At 45.0% G+C, this 15,261-nt stretch overlaps 2 protein-coding genes across 11 annotated transcripts in view; one reads left to right on the top strand and one right to left on the bottom strand.

The window, feature by feature from the left end:
• Window positions 1-5,635, bottom strand: part of FAM210A (family with sequence similarity 210 member A) — a 42,159-nt gene extending 36,524 nt beyond the window's left edge. For 3 of the 10 annotated variants that reach the window (XM_025204737.1, XM_025204732.1, XM_025204739.1), the window contains exons 1-3: window positions 5,504-5,630; window positions 2,807-2,882; window positions 2,284-2,336 (exon numbers count right to left, since the gene is read on the bottom strand). The gene's annotated coding sequence lies outside the window, so the exon portion shown is untranslated. The other 7 variants (XM_025204733.1, XM_025204740.1, XM_025204734.1 and 4 more) reach the window with 6 other exon arrangements.
• Window positions 5,636-5,671: 36 nt separating this feature from the next.
• The window catches only part of RNMT (RNA guanine-7 methyltransferase), a 26,548-nt gene continuing 16,958 nt past the window's right edge, over window positions 5,672-15,261 (top strand). The window contains exons 1-4 of the mRNA XM_006024111.3: window positions 5,672-5,808; window positions 8,762-9,058; window positions 11,709-11,844; window positions 14,441-14,563. Coding sequence (XP_006024173.1) covers window positions 8,834-9,058; window positions 11,709-11,844; window positions 14,441-14,563 — 484 coding nt within the window. The 5' untranslated portion in view covers window positions 5,672-5,808; window positions 8,762-8,833. The remainder of the gene's footprint in view (window positions 5,809-8,761; window positions 9,059-11,708; window positions 11,845-14,440; window positions 14,564-15,261) is intronic.

The following is a 15,261-nucleotide window of genomic DNA, read 5'->3' as shown; positions in this document are numbered from 1 at the left end:
CCCCAGCATTCATCCCTGCCTGTGGCAGGGGGTCAGGCTAGATGATCTGTTCAGGTCCCTCCTGACCCTAGCTACTATGAAACTATGAAAGGCACTTTAAAATACTGACATGTATAAACCTTTTCTTTTTGGCACACTCCAGCAGCCTCCTGTCTCTCGTACATTTCCGTCCCTGCTCTTAAAAATGGTGGTGGGAACGCCTGAACTAAAGCTTGTAAAACAAGCTTTAGTTCAAAGTGCCCCCGCCACCATTTTTATGTGCAAGGATGCTGATACACGAGACACTGTGGCACTTTAATTACAGCAACTGTTGGAGCATGTGTAAAAGTGCCTGTGCCAGTTGCAGCATGTGGGGCTGGCCTAGCAGTGCCTATGACTGGCTGTGCAGAGCCCTTCAGTTCCTGCTCTTCTGCATGATGCCCTTGAACCCTAGCCTGCAGGCAGCTGCCTGATCCTGCCCAGCAGGGCTGAGGGGCAAGGTGTGAGCCTTCCTGGCTGCCCAGTGCTGGGTGGTCTCTGGGCCAGGCTCCCTGGCTCTCTTGCCTCAGCCCAGGGTAAGGCCATGGGACCATTTCAGGCCTGGGGAAACTGGGCCACTCCTCCCCTGTAGTCAGGCTCCAGGTACTGGGAGCTGGATTCCAGCAGGGTAAGGGCCTCTTCTCCTCCTGGTTCTCCAGCTGCCAGGGGCAGGACAAGCCCCTGTGCCTTGCTGGGGAAGCTGAATGGACCCTGCCCTGGGCAGGTCAGGATCTGGGTGGGCAGAGCTGTCAAGGGAGGACCCTGCTGCATGCAGCAGAGGTGGGGAGAGCAGCTGCCTCGGCCCCTGCCAGGCTCTGTCTCCAGCTCCTGGGGCACAGACCCCTGGGCACTGTGGGCTGAAGTATGCTGGGCTCCACCTGCCCCTCCCTGCCCCAGTCATGTCTCTGTAGCACTTGCTGCCTTTTACAGAACCCACCCCAGCCCCAGCCTGCAGTCCACATGACTCCAGATGCTGGGATACTGCCCCAGCTACTCTGCTCTGCTCCAGCCCAGCAAGGGGATGGGGGCGAGGATGGAAAATGGATTGGGCCCTCTGTGCTCAAGGTCACCCCAGCTTGCAGGAGGGAACCCAGGTATCTGGGGCCCTGGCCAGAAGGCATAATTTTTGGTAAACATTATTGGCTACAATAGCCAAAAAAAGCCGATAATGTCATTTCCCTTTTATCAGTGCTCGTCCAATAGGCAACCGATATATCGGTGCACCTCTAGTTCAACCAAATGTGGATTTTTGCTTTAGGCTTCTCTCATCCTTGTATATGTGTCCAAAGGTTCTTCTATCAGAAAAATAATGAGAATGGAAGGTATGGGATTTATTTTGTTTGCTTTCCCTAGCAAGGGTATAGTGATACAAAATGAAGCTGTAACAAAGCAAGTTGCTGATGGCTTTCCCTTAACAGGTTTCTTAACCCTGTGAACATATGTGGCTACCTCATGTAGTTTGCTTTTTGCCACTGATGCATTCAACTTGCTCCAACTGGTGTAGTCCTTGGCAACCCTAACAAGAGCGCTTGTTTCTACATTTAATATGGTGAAGAACTTCCTATAACTTGTTCAGTTTCCTAAAGAACTAGCTGTAAACATGTAATGTAGCATTAGTAATCCTATATAGAGTCTAATTTGGTCTCTACAGATCTCCATTCTGGCTCCGTTATAACTTTTGTTGGAATTACAGTCACTGGAGTCTCAGCATACATTTTTAATATGAGGTTCTGATCATTTGGATTTGTGTTTGCCGTCTTCTATAGCTTTTCCCTTATTCCCTTATTAAAATGCATTAAAATCCTTAACTGTGCTTATGTCAAATTTGGTTTGACTACTCTTTTCACTTTTGTCATAATCAGCATTATGTAATAGTCTCCTATATGCTGTCACCATACAAATCACATTGCTTTCCCTTTATGGCTTCCTGCATTCTCACTTGCACTTGAGAGTACAGTTGGGTAAAGCTGAAGCTGTATTCATAAATTAGTGTCTCTTACGCCAGTAACTGTGCGGCAATTTATTTCTTTTGTTAACATTTAGTACCTATGGTATACAACAAGACTGAACTGAAGTAATGAAACTTGGAACTGTTTTCCCTTTCTCTTAGCACCTCTCATGCTAGTTGTTTTATATATAACATTATGTCTGCCTAGGAAATGGCCAAAAGCCTCTTTCAATTTACTGCATTTTTCTTTTCCGCCTCAGTGAAGTGGAACACAAGACAGCACTAAAATCACTCATAATAAATATAACAGCACTTACCTGTACTTTCTCTATTATACCAGAAGCCATCAGTATTGCCCAAATCTATGGATCTAGGGAAAACAGTTGCATGATTTACCATCAACTTTTCTTAGTGTAATTCATACTGTGGATTCCAATGCTGCACACCAACACCTTTCTGATGCAGTTTTCACACGTCTCCCTGTGGACTTCTCACTTTCCCCTATGTGTTATACCCTGTGGCAGTCTGACGAGGTCTAATTAGTGTACAAGGTGCAAATCTACCCTGCCTCTCTCCTTAAAGACAGCCCTGGTTTAAGCTGCAAGGAGAGAACTTGCCTTCTTGGAAGCTTCCCCACTTTCTTCCTGCAAAACATGCTGGTCCTCTCCAATAACTATGGAGGTCTAGGAATGCTTTAACTGCAGCACAAACTAGGCTGACCACTCTGATTTTTGCCATATGGGAGCCCATTTTGATTCCCATTCCCTTCTTGGAATCCAAAACATTCTGATTAAAAGCAGAGCTGGTGGCTGTTAGGAGAAAGAAAACGCAGCAACTCACTAATGAGAAGATCCATGCGTCTGATCTTTGAAAGATGTGCAGAAAACAGGGGGCCCTTTGTCCTACCACTTTGCACCTCGAGAAGGAAAAGAAACCAAAAAGTGAAATGTTCACTTCTTGCTGTGGTTATATAAACTGCTGGATTAGAATTAAATCTTTCCCTGCAACCTCAAGCATTCCTCATACAGGTGGCATTATGCTGGTAATAAAAGCACATACACCAGGACTTTTACTGGCATAACTATTTTTTCTGATGTAATTATCTCCATAAAAGTGTTAATAATTCATGCGTACCAGGCATGAGCATTACGGAAGTCTCTCTCTCAAGGACAAGTCCAGAAAGCAAGCCAGGAAAATGACTCCTACCCAAATAGGCTGACTCGCACATGTTGTTTAGCTAACTAGTTCCCCCCGCCATTTTGAGGTTTCAACCTTGTACTGCAGGAGGAAGAATCAAGTCTCTGGTTCTCCAGTGAGCGAAAATAAGAGCATGTGGCACTTGTTAAAGCAGTGGTGGGCAACCTGCAGCCTGTGTGGTACAGAGCAGATCAATAGCAGGAAGCAACAGTGGCAGAGAGGGCAGGAAAGCAGAAGGCAGAAAGAGAGCAGCAGATGAGGCAAGGAACACAGGGAAGGAAACAGAAAGCAGAGCAGCAGACTGGGTAGCAGAAGGGAGTTAAGAGTGGCATCCAGGGGGGTGCAGGGCTAGTTTGCAGCATGCCTTTCATAAAGGTTACCCCCACCTTGTTAAGAGTATTACTAGTCATCAGTATTACCAATAAAACAATGCAGGAGGGGAGAAAGGAGAGCTCTGGGGAATAGCATAAGGGAGAAGGATTTCATGAAAAGATGCAAGGATAAAGGATATTTTCACTGCAATTAACTCTGGCCACTAGCATTTAGGTCTGGGCACCCAGGTTAACCAGGCACAGGTGAGAACAGCCACACCACAAAGACATATAAGATTTCACTTGCTTTATGCTATACATGCATTCCTAGAAAACATGCATAACTTGAATTCGCATAAAGGTAACCCACTTTACAATGTAACAAATAGGGATAGGCTTCAAGAACTCGACTGTACTGACCCACAGACCCATTTCTACCACTTTTACAAGACAATTTTGGTATTCACCAACAGCAGACAGTACACACAAGCACAGAGCACTATCATAATATGGATGGCAACTACAGAAACACATATCGCAGATAACAGGCAAGGAGCACAGATCCATACAGGAGACTATATTTTAGTGCGCGTCACTCCCACAATGCACCGCACAAAGCAGCTGACTGCAGGCTTCCACCACAACAATCGCATAAGAGTGAATTTACCTTGCACATAAAGAATTCTTGGTATAAAAAGGGTCATTGCATAAAAGCAAATTAGCACACAGAATCCACATAAAGCGAGGGAAACCTGTATTCAAATTACTATGACCACATCAGTGCAGAGTTCTCCCCTCCAGGATTCACAAAATGACCCTGACTCATGTGAGCCACTAGGACATTTGGGGATACACTTAGAGGTACAGAAAGATGGGACACTAGGACTCTACCTTAGAAAGCTGCAGGGTTGGGGGAAATATGGCCGCCCTGCCATGGCCAGGCAGGCCTTTGGAGCGCTGCTACTGCTCAGTGGTTGAGCTCGCACCCACGTTGCAAAGTGGGAAGGTCATCAGGCTGAACAGAGACAACAATGAGGCTGCTGCCCTCAATCTGATCCTTAGACATGTCACGTCCCCTCATTACTACTAACAGATGACTAAGAAATTCCCACAGACCAACTTGGGCAGTTGGCATAATCCGCCCTGTCGTATTCAGTTTTAGCTGCCACTTCTGCTGTGGCTCTGGGGAAATAAGAAGGGGCAGATGAGGCACGACGGTGCAGGATGAAAATTCCCCAAAATCTCAACTGGGCCCAGTAGGGACCAGGCAGGAAGAAAGCCAGAGGCAGATTTTGTTTCAAGCTGGAGGCTCACCACCTGAGAAAAGGCAGTAGCTAAAGGAGGCTAAACGGCCAACTTACCAGAGTCACCAGAACAAAGGCTTCCGCGAAACGATGACTCCCACCAGCGTTACCCAGTGTATGATAATCACCATATTCGTACAATCGTTTCAACCCTTGTACGACGTACGATCAAGAACAGTAAAAGTGTTCAAAGCATGCGATCGTTTTTGAGGCCGCTCACTGATGCAGCACCCGCAAAACTTAAGTCACTCTCAGAGAGTCTTAACTGACTTTGGGGTTTGCCATCAGCACTGTAATAGAGAAATGCTTCAACTTGGACGCCCCAGGTCTCTCTCACTCGCTCAGTGGCAAGTTACAGCGAGCAACGGAAAGTAAAGATTTATTTGCATTTTTTTTCTCAGCCTACGGTAGTTTTCCAGCAAAGAGGATCATTTGGAGCTTCCAATACGATCCTTCCGCATTGAAGACCCGGTGCGCGGCCTCCCGCACGGGGCTCGCCCCAGGGTGGAGCCTTTTCTCCTTCCCCGGGGACAGGCGGGGCAGGCCCAGAGAGGGACGGAGAAGAGCGAGCGAGCGAGCGCGCGCGCGGGGCCGGGCTGCTGCCTCCCGCGCTACGAGACCGAGCGAACGGGCTGGGGGTTGGGTCCGGCGCCCGCGGGACTCCCGACACACCCCGCCACAGGCCCTGGCCAGTGAGACGGGAGGGCAGCCGCTGCGGTCTGTACCTGCCGGAGACGCCGTCGGTCCTGCCCGAGCTCCCGCGTGAGCAGGCGCGCCTGGGCCCCCGAGCCAGAGGAACATGCGCCAATACCAGCCACACCCCGCCCCCCAGCTGACCGCGCTGCGCATGCCCCGCGCAAAGCCTCCTGGTAGTCCGGCACAGCCCGAGTGACGTCCAGGGCGTGCGGCCGGGGCCCTCCCCCTCCGCATACCTCCCATTGGCCCCCACTCCCCAGCGGTGGTGACGCGTGTAACGTGCGCATTCGGCGCGCGTCACTTCCGCAAACAGAATGTCGGCGGAGCCCGCTAGGTGAGCGCGGCGCGGGGCAGCTCCGCTCGGGCCAATCGGAGGGCTGGAAGGGGGTGGGGGCGCGGCGGGCATGGCAGAAATGGGGGGATGGGAGCGGGGTCGATGCCGATGCTCTAATTGTCGCAGCTGCTCTGGAGGGCCTCTTCTGCGGCTGCGCAAGGGGGCAGGGGAAGAGTTGCCCGCCCCTCACCCACTAGACTCACCGTGACGTCACAAAGTCAGCCCCCACCTCGCGCGTGGGCCTGTGGGGCCGCCCCTCCCGTGGCCCCTCCCCCCATTGCACAACAATGCGGGGTGGGGGTTGTGTCCTCCCTGGGCTGCCCTGTGCATGGCCTCAGGCTCCCCAGCTCCCCGCCTGCAGACCCTCTGGAGATCCTGTGCAGCCAGCGCTACCCTGTGGCGAGCAAGCTGCAAGCTTCACGGAAGCTTGTGTGTCCCTTGTGTGGTTTGTCCTCAAGGTGCGCGTCTCTGCTGGAGCCAGAGCCTGGCAAGGGGTCCTCAATGGAGTCTGAGTTGTGGCGCCACCACTGCCGCCCCCTGCCCCAGTGTCATCCATCCACTAGTCAGGCCCACAGCACTTGCCTCATGGGGTGAGGGGCAGACTCGGTTCCCAAGGTGCCCTCTCCCGCTCAGTACCCCTTCGCTTTGTTTCCTTGCTCCGTGAGGCAGAGATGCCCCATGAGTTTCCACGCCCTGACCACAGGCGTTTGGAGCCAGGCAGGATGTGGCTGGGGGGTCATCGTACAATTCCAGGGGCATGGGGGAGCTGGGACGCAGTGCCGCAGGGGTTACCGTACAGAGGCACAGCCCCACCTGTGCCCTTCAGTACGTTCCAGAAATGAAGCAGAGGAGCTAGTATAAAGGGTAACTGCTCTTAGCCTTTCTACAGCAGGTACATGGCTTTGTTTCTGGGCTTTGGAGTACGCCTTAGTGGGAGTGAGTAGACAAGGTATGCTTCACTACAGTGTTTTCATGTGTGGCACGGAGGCAGATTACATAAGAATTGCCATTTTTTTGGCATTGGGGTTTTTTTTTCCCCATTGTTATTTCTCTCTCACTTGCAGCCTCTAGCATTTGAGGTCCAGGAAGCTCTGATTTGGAGGCTGTAACCCTAACTCCCGTGCTCAATAGCTACAGATCCCCCTTTCCTCCAAGAATTTGTCCAATCCCTTTTTGAATCTAGCCTAACTGTTAGGTTCCACAACATCTGGTAGCAACAAGTTCTACACTTTAATTACACATGGTGTGAAAATTAACTTCTTTTTGGGCGCTTTAAACGTATTCCCTATTAGTTTCATTTTATGACCCCTAGTTCTTGCATTGTGAGAGAGTAAATAATAAATCCCTATTTAATTTCACTTTGCTATTTAGTATGTTGTAAACCCCCGCATCTCTTTTCTAAACTGAATAGGCCTAGCCTCTTTTGTTTGTCCTCATGAACAAGACCCTCCATACCACTGATCATCCTTCTTGCCCTTCTCCAAATTTTCTCTAGTTCTATTTTTTTGAGGTGCAGGGACCAGAACCAGGTACGGTATTCAAAGTACGGACATGCCATGGATTTATCAAGGGTCGTAATGATAAACATACCCTTAATCATAAGTGAAAAGGGAGCTATCTGGGCTGTACCATTACCAATCCTAGTTAGGACTGCGCACATCTCTTTTTAAAGAGATGAAACAGGAAGAAGACTGATTACTGAAAGAATGAGCTACACTCAGCTACTATGCCAGCCCTGGATCTTTCTCACAATTTATTTTTAAAATTCTGTTTTCATATTTTACTTATTCTATTTTATTTTATTTTCTTGTATACGTATGCACCCGTTATCTAAGATTCAGCTGCTGTACATTGTGGGCAGGGGGCTGGACTCGATGATCTTGCAAGGTCCCTTCCAGCCCTAATGTCTATGGAATCTATGGAGTGTGTGGTATAAATGAGAAAATATGGTAATAGCAGTTTCTGCTTCTGCACGGGGAAAGTAAAAGTAACACTGCACAGGAGGCATCACAGTAAAGTACGGAGGGGCTCCCTAGCTGCTCTTCATGGACACTTTCTCTTTCCCCTGGCAGAGGCTAATGCTGCAGAAGCTGCTGCTTACGCTGAGAACAGACGTCTTCTGATGTCTCATTTGTGGTGCCTTCATGTTTTTTTAAGGTGCTGCAACTGCTGAGCAAAAAGATGGCTTTACCCTTTGTTGTGACACGTAACTGGGAAATCAGTGGTGCAGGAAGGGGTGGTAATAGATTCTGCTGCTTTATTGTGACAGATGTCTGTTACCTTTGTGGCACTTTCCCTGCTGAGCCTGCTGGTGCTGGCTGGGTGTGGAAAACCCTATTTCCCTACTGCCACTGACCCACGCCATGTGTCTGGGGCAATGGGGAAAAGTGCTTTGCTGTTCAGCCAGCTCTCCGGGTGGCAATATCAAGGATAGAACAAGGGGGTATGTGTGCTTTGCCTAGTCACCCATATCGCAGCACAGCTGATCCTCTTCATTTGACGTGTCTATTTCTAGCCTTGGTTACTGCTGCCTATCAGTATCTTCAGAGAAAGATCTTTTCCTTCATTCTGCCTTTCTGAAACAAGCTGCTGTATCTTATTTGGGAATGTGTTACTTGTGCGAAATAGTCTTTCTGTTGATGAAAATCTCATGTGCAGGATAACGATACAGGACAAACAGTAAAGAAATGTATAATAGAGGAATAGCCACAAAAATGAACCAGAGAATAGCAACTCATGTAAATTTAGCTTTTGCAATAAAATATTACTTGATTGAACTTGTTACTTTTTATCTCCTATTCTTATCATTTGTGATATTTAGACTGTAAATTGTCTGTAGCAAACAACTATATTTAACTTTCTTTTATAGCACTTGAATGATGAAACACTTAAGAGATTACTATAATAAGTATCTGTGGTATGTTGAAAGTAATATCTTTCCTTTGATTTGCAGAATTTTTGTATGAAAAAAAACAACACTGGTTGCTTTTAACTAAAGGGACAAGAGGAATAAAATCTAACAAAGATGGCTGATTTAACCACGGTTGCAGAACAAGATTTAATGAAGAGCTCAGTTGAAGAAGCAGATAGACCAGCTTTGGTGGCAGAGTCTTCTGCCAATTTGGATGATAATAGTTCAAGTTCAGGTAGAGGGTCTTTTGCTGAAAAAGAAAAGGAAGATACTGGTGGTCATCAGCACAAGGTTTCAAGAAATAGAAAACATGAATTTGAAGATGATTCTAGAAAAGTAGTAAGTATTATCTATTTTGAGTTGTAGATGAACAATAGATAAGGATTCAAATCTTTTTTTCAAAGCCTGGGTTTAATAAAGTTTACCATATTACTATAATCTCAGCAGTTAATGTCTCATAAACCACCAAATGGAAACATTAATTGTGTGCATCTTTCAAACACTAGTTGCAGATGCTACTTCGGAACTAAAGGAAGGGGAAGAAAGATGATAGAATGTAACTGTAATATTTCTGAGATCTTGGAATATTCCAGGGCTGAAAACAAGTGCTGTGATAGAACATACATTTCTTGTGATTCTTAAAATGTCCACATTTAAAATGATAACTAGTTCTTCAATCTAGCAAAAGTGTAGGATTTTTGTTTTCCTGACATTGATCCAGATCTGTGGACAGTAAGTCCTGGGCCTTTGTACAATATGATTTTTTTAATGTTAAGTCATCCTACATCGTGGTATGGTATTTTGCACTTATTGTAATATCAGTGTCTTACATTTTTATAAAATGTACTTTTAAAGCCACTTTGGTATGATTAGTAAAGGATGCGGTGGCAGAGTGGTTAAGGTATCTTGCAGTGGATCCATAGAAATGAGCTCAAGTCACGTGCTTGACTTTTGCTGAATGCTGTCTCTTATTGACTGAACTGTATATGGGCTGAGAAATCATAGGTGGCTGGAATGTGATCACTTCCCTGTGTATCATGGACCTTGCCATGCTAGCCCAGTTGGTTGCTACACTTTAATCTTGGGATGATGATCATCATGGGAGAGTGCTGGAGGATTTACAGGCCTCTCTAGACATGTGATATTTTAGTATTACAGTAAAAGCTCTGTTATCCGGCATCCCCCGGGAATGGGGGATGCCGGAATGACAAAATATGCTGGTTAATTGAGCGGCCCTGGCTGCCACTTCTTCCACTGCATTTGGGGCATCCCTCTACCTCTCCCACCGCACCACATTGCCACCCCTCCCATGGGCCCTGCGGGCCCCACGGAACAGGGAGGTGGGCCCTGCACAGCCCCGTACAGCCTGTTATGCCCCCGGGCCACGGGGGCTTGGCAGCGCAGTCTGCTTTGCCCTGGGCCGTGGGGGCTCGGAGAAACTGGAAGTGCCACAGTGGGCTCTTCTGGTTTCACTTTATCTTATAAGCCGGCATGCCAGTTAGTAGAACATGCCGGCTTGTAAGATGCCGGTTAACAGAACTTTTACTGTACTTAAGACAGTGTGAGAGAAGAAAATAAAATACTTAACTAGATAGGAAAATGGAATCTCTTTTGGGACTGTTACTCAGTCTGTGTGCGAACACTAATTTGCACAGTAGGGCATGCTGTAGTTAGGGTCTTCAGATGCATTCAGCCCTAATTTAAGGAACTCAGTGTTTTCCATCTTGAGAGAGTGCCTGTCTTCCCTCTTACAGTCCTTTGTTCAGATTTGCTCTTGTATATTAAATTTTGGCTAATATGATACATACATTGTAGTAGGTAGCATGATCTCATTAATGTTGTTTCAGCTAAAAGAACTACAGTATTGGTACGTAAGACCTTGTATCATAATTAAGGAGGATTTTCTGCAGTCAGTAGGATCAAGTAGATTGTTTTCTATGGTTAATCAACAAAATTGCCTGAAATACAAAAATGTTGACTATATAGTGCAGACCGTTATTAAACTCGTCTCTTTTAGCAGCTCTTGTAATGATGTAATACCTGAAGTACACTTTTTATAGGGAGTTCTTTTATAGTGGTGCAAGCCACTTAATAGCTCGAAGGTTACAGGATGTATTCGCATTTTGACTAATAAGAACCTTTCACTTTCTTTTTGTTTATACCATAATTCTACAAAACTCATTGAAAAGTGTATGCATGAGATTCCATATAGCCCAAGACCATTTTTACCTTATTCTGTGTGTATCACTGAATTAGTTGGAAGGGGGAGGAAGAGGGAACCTTCCTACATAAGTAAAGCCCATCTGTATCTTGAATCACAGGTCCTTGACTGAGAGGGAAATAGCACCGTTTGTGACAGAATTACTAGAACTAGCAGTGCAGAGTATAGAGGCATAGAGTCATTGGTGTCTTTTTTTTCCCTTTCTCTTCCCATGCTTATTCCTCCCAGAGTCACAAAGGCTGTTAGAAGATGTTGGTATTTTAGTAGTGATTCCTATCTGAGGCTTTGATTAAACAATTCCAGCTGGCTGGCATTTGGATTAAATAAGCAGTATTTATGCACCTGTTGTGGGCCTAAATTTAGAATGTTGTTTCTGTGACAGATTTTTTTAAGTTCAGATTTGGAATAATGCTTTTCTGTGTGCTGTTTTTCAGAAGGATAAAACTGATCAATCTTTGAGCAGTGGGTACAACTGTCACAAATTTAAATCTCTTTTTGGTGAGAAAAAGATGCCTTGCATAAATCCATTGGACTAACTGGTCACTGGTAGTGGGCTTTTAAGGGAGTTTCCACCTTGTCTAGTTTTAAAGTACTGAGGGACAGGGAAATATTAGGTAAACAAAGCCACTGAATGTTACCATTGCTTCTGTTTTTTATTATTGTTCTTTTGTTTTAAGCCCCATGTTTAACCAGGATTACTTTAATTAAAACAGTTTAACATTTTTTCACCATTCCTCATGTAATTCTTTTGTCTTTCATTTTCTACAGCACGTGGGAGAAGGTCATGGGCAAACTGTAGCTGCACATTATAATGAACTTCAAGAAGTTGGAGTAGAAAAACGTAGTGAAAGTCGCATTTTCTACCTGCGAAACTTTAATAACTGGATGAAGAGTGTCCTCATTGGTATGGCTGCCTTATTGCTTAGAATTGTCCATGTTGGACAAAATACTAGTTAGATACTGCACAAAACTTTTCATTTGAATTTTGCTTGTTCCATGTAAATGTGTCCCATTGCCATATGCTCGTGTTAAGGAGATGGGCAAGGACTTTTTACTGTCTGATTCTCATGAGGGTGCATCTTTCCCCAGAATGGTAGTTCATTTTAGGCCTCTAATGGTTCTCAGTTTTTCAAGGGGCACTGAAGAGCACAATGGGACCTCCACTTGTTGCATTAAAGAGTTGTCAAAGGATTATACCTTTAGATGCAGACTAAACAGTTCTATGAAACATGTAAGCATGTGAACATGATGCTATGTCCAGATACGAAGTAAATATACTTCTGTGCTAGCTGTAATTAATATTCTAAAGCAGGAGTATTCAACTCCCAATCCACGGACCAGATCTAACCCATGGAGCAATGTCATCCAGTCCACAGGGCTCCTGATGGGTCTGAAGTTTTGGCAGTGGGGGATTGGTGGCAGCCTTAATTTCCACTCCCCTACTGCCAATTTTCACGGCCTGTGGATAGTATAGCCCTACTTGCTAAATTGGCTTGGGGGACTGCAGCCTGATTCAAGAAGCATGGGATAGGATCCAAGTGGAAACCTGAAAACAGACCCCACAGGGCTAAAAAGTTGCCCATCATTGTTTTTAAAGGTATGAAAAGCCAGGAAATATTAGAGGAAGGAAAATAGAACAGGTTAAAAAAATCTTTGTAACCACCTGGAAAACTCAGCTTTTAACTCAAAGTAGTATTCTCAGGTTTTTGGAGGGGAGGGAGCTGATATCTTGCCCCCTTCTAAGTTTGCTGTAGATGATCAAATAAGTAACGCTGTCAATTTTCTGCTTTCCCAGTCTTTCTTTTTGTATACCATCTTGCAATTAGTGGCGTACTCCTCCCATCTCCCAGGGGTATGCATAACTTGGTGTTAAGATACACTGCTTTAAAGTAACAGAGCAAATATTACAAGAAGTCTCTAAACAAAGTAGAAGAAGGACTCCAGAGGATTATAGAGAGATCTTGCAGAGGAGTTGGCAGTATTTGTGAGGTAACACTACAGAAATTAGTGGGTTAAATGAAAGCAGTTAGAGGTAATAGTTAGGTTTTTTTAGAAACATTTAGTGAATTCATTTTAAAGCCTTATTCAGAGTGAATTTAAGTGTTGGATCTGAGCCTTATGATGTTGATTGACAACTAAAGCATCTTGAACAAAAGGTAACTATTGGCAAAATATCACATGAAGATGGAAGCATCTGCAGCTGTCAGAAGGAGCTTTTTTGGGCCTAGCATCATTCAATAATGGTACTAGAAGGGTTGGACTTTATGCTAAAGAAGTTGCCCAAGATGTCAGTGTCAGTTAGGATAGGCAGGCCGACAGTTCAGAAACTCCTAAGTAGATTGGAACCACACTTAAAGAAAAGCGTGTAACGTTGAAAAATGCAAGATACTATGTGAGTGATGTGTATATATAAAGGAGAGAGAGACCAATTCCACTAAAATTAAGAAATGATATCGGAGTGAAAGTTTAGCACATGAATTTGCAGTGTGACTTTACAGCTGGAAAATAGAACATGGTGCGCTTTGTTTATGGACGTGTTAGATGAGCGCAATTTACTTAACTGCCTAACACTACTCTTATCCCAATATTTTGCCTATTGCTTACATTTAGCAAGAATCAATTATCTGCATATTGAAGAAGGTCATAAACTGTTTAAGGGCATAGGAACATTGGCCTTCCTGTTAATTCTGTAATTTAATTGTACTCTAGTTAACTGCATACTGACTTCCTGTCTGCTTTGTAACTGCAACTGCCCCAGAACCAGTGAGGGGAGAGTGATTACCCAAGGGCTGCAATTAGAAGCTGAAAACTGAGAGGATATAGTCAGATTCACAGCTGCTATGCCACCTCATTTTCTACACTTCTAAAAGTAGCTCTGAAATTAACTTTTAGAAGTCTTGAAAATGAAGAGAGCTGTTAGCTTTGGTGCTGCTAACACCACAGCATTGGAATTAAATTCGGTATAGTCCTTTTTCATCCCCTGTGCTTGTACCTACTTGAATAAATTACTCTGTAGTATAATCTCTCATTACTTTCCCTGCCCCCTCCCCCCTTTCGGATTTTGCGTCTATGAGGTGTTTCTTACTACTTTAAATAATATTTTTGTATCTCCGATCGGAAACACCTTCTTACTGGGTGAGATTCCTTTGACTTCCTCTCTTAATCGCCACTGTTTATCAATGGAAGATGCTGCCGTTTTATGCCTATAGAATGTCAGACAGAAGCTTGGCAAACAGTGTCTACGAAGTGTTCAACATAGGAAGTATTTGCTCTTTTTTCAGAGCTGTTAAGAGGTTAGTACAAATTAGCAGATTGAAATTCATTTTTAGAAAAAATGTATATCCTAGCACCTATCCTTGTAAGAGTATTTTAGAAACTTTAAAGTTGCAGTCCTCAAATCAACATTGAGATTGTAAAATGGTCAGATTTCAGTGCTTTAGGGAAGTTGGCACTGTATGAATTAGTCGATACGGGGCTTAAGCATGGTTTCTCTTTTTCAGGAGAATTTATAGACAAGGTACGACAGAAGAAGAACAGTATCACTGTGTTAGACCTGGGATGTGGCAAAGGTGGAGACTTGCTTAAATGGAGGAAAGGCAGAATCCATAAACTAGTCTGTACAGGTAAGAAGGCAACCTTTTGGGAACAGTAGAGTAAGGTTCTGGGTAAAGGATGATAATGTATAATGTATTCATTTTATTCCTGTCTGGACACCCCTCAAAATGTAATGCTTGTTCTGAAGGAAATTTTGCTTTAGTATCTTATTGTGGTTTTCTGTCATCTTATGGAGATTTAAATTGTCAGTATCAATGGTGGGGAAAAAAAAAATATCCATTTCACTCCATGAATATAAAGTGAATGTCTGGAGATCAAAAGTAGCTTACAAAACTGTCAGAATCTTCTTTCAGTTTGAAAGAACTGCCTGCAGAGCCAGTGGATCCAATCCATGGAGCTGGAGCACTTTGCTTCTGGCTGGGTTGAAGCTGTGCAGCTTCCAGCTGTGCCTGTGCCACTATCACTTCTTCTCAACCTCCTGGCTCTGGTCTAATGTGGACTGAATGGCTTCAGTGGCACTTTATTAGCAGGGGGCTTTGCCTGCCCCTGCACCACTGCTGCTGCTTTTAGCCCTCCAGCTCCTCCAGCTTATGGGGAGCTGTGCTGGGGCCAGGAGGCTGCAAACTGCATTTGCACTGCTTCGGCTCTCCTTCCCTACAATCCTGCCCTCGAAAAGCACAGGCGCAGTTTCCAGCTGGTAGCAAGCTGCAGTGGATCTGTATAGCTTCCAGCTATGTCCACACCATAGCCAGGGGAGGGGAGGAAG

This window comes from Alligator sinensis, unplaced genomic scaffold (genome assembly GCF_000455745.1).
Source record: "Alligator sinensis unplaced genomic scaffold, ASM45574v1 scaffold515_1, whole genome shotgun sequence".
NCBI lineage: Eukaryota > Metazoa > Chordata > Crocodylia > Alligatoridae > Alligator > Alligator sinensis.
Note: the sequence above shows the minus strand (reverse complement) of the source record. Positions and strands in the feature narration are given on the sequence as shown.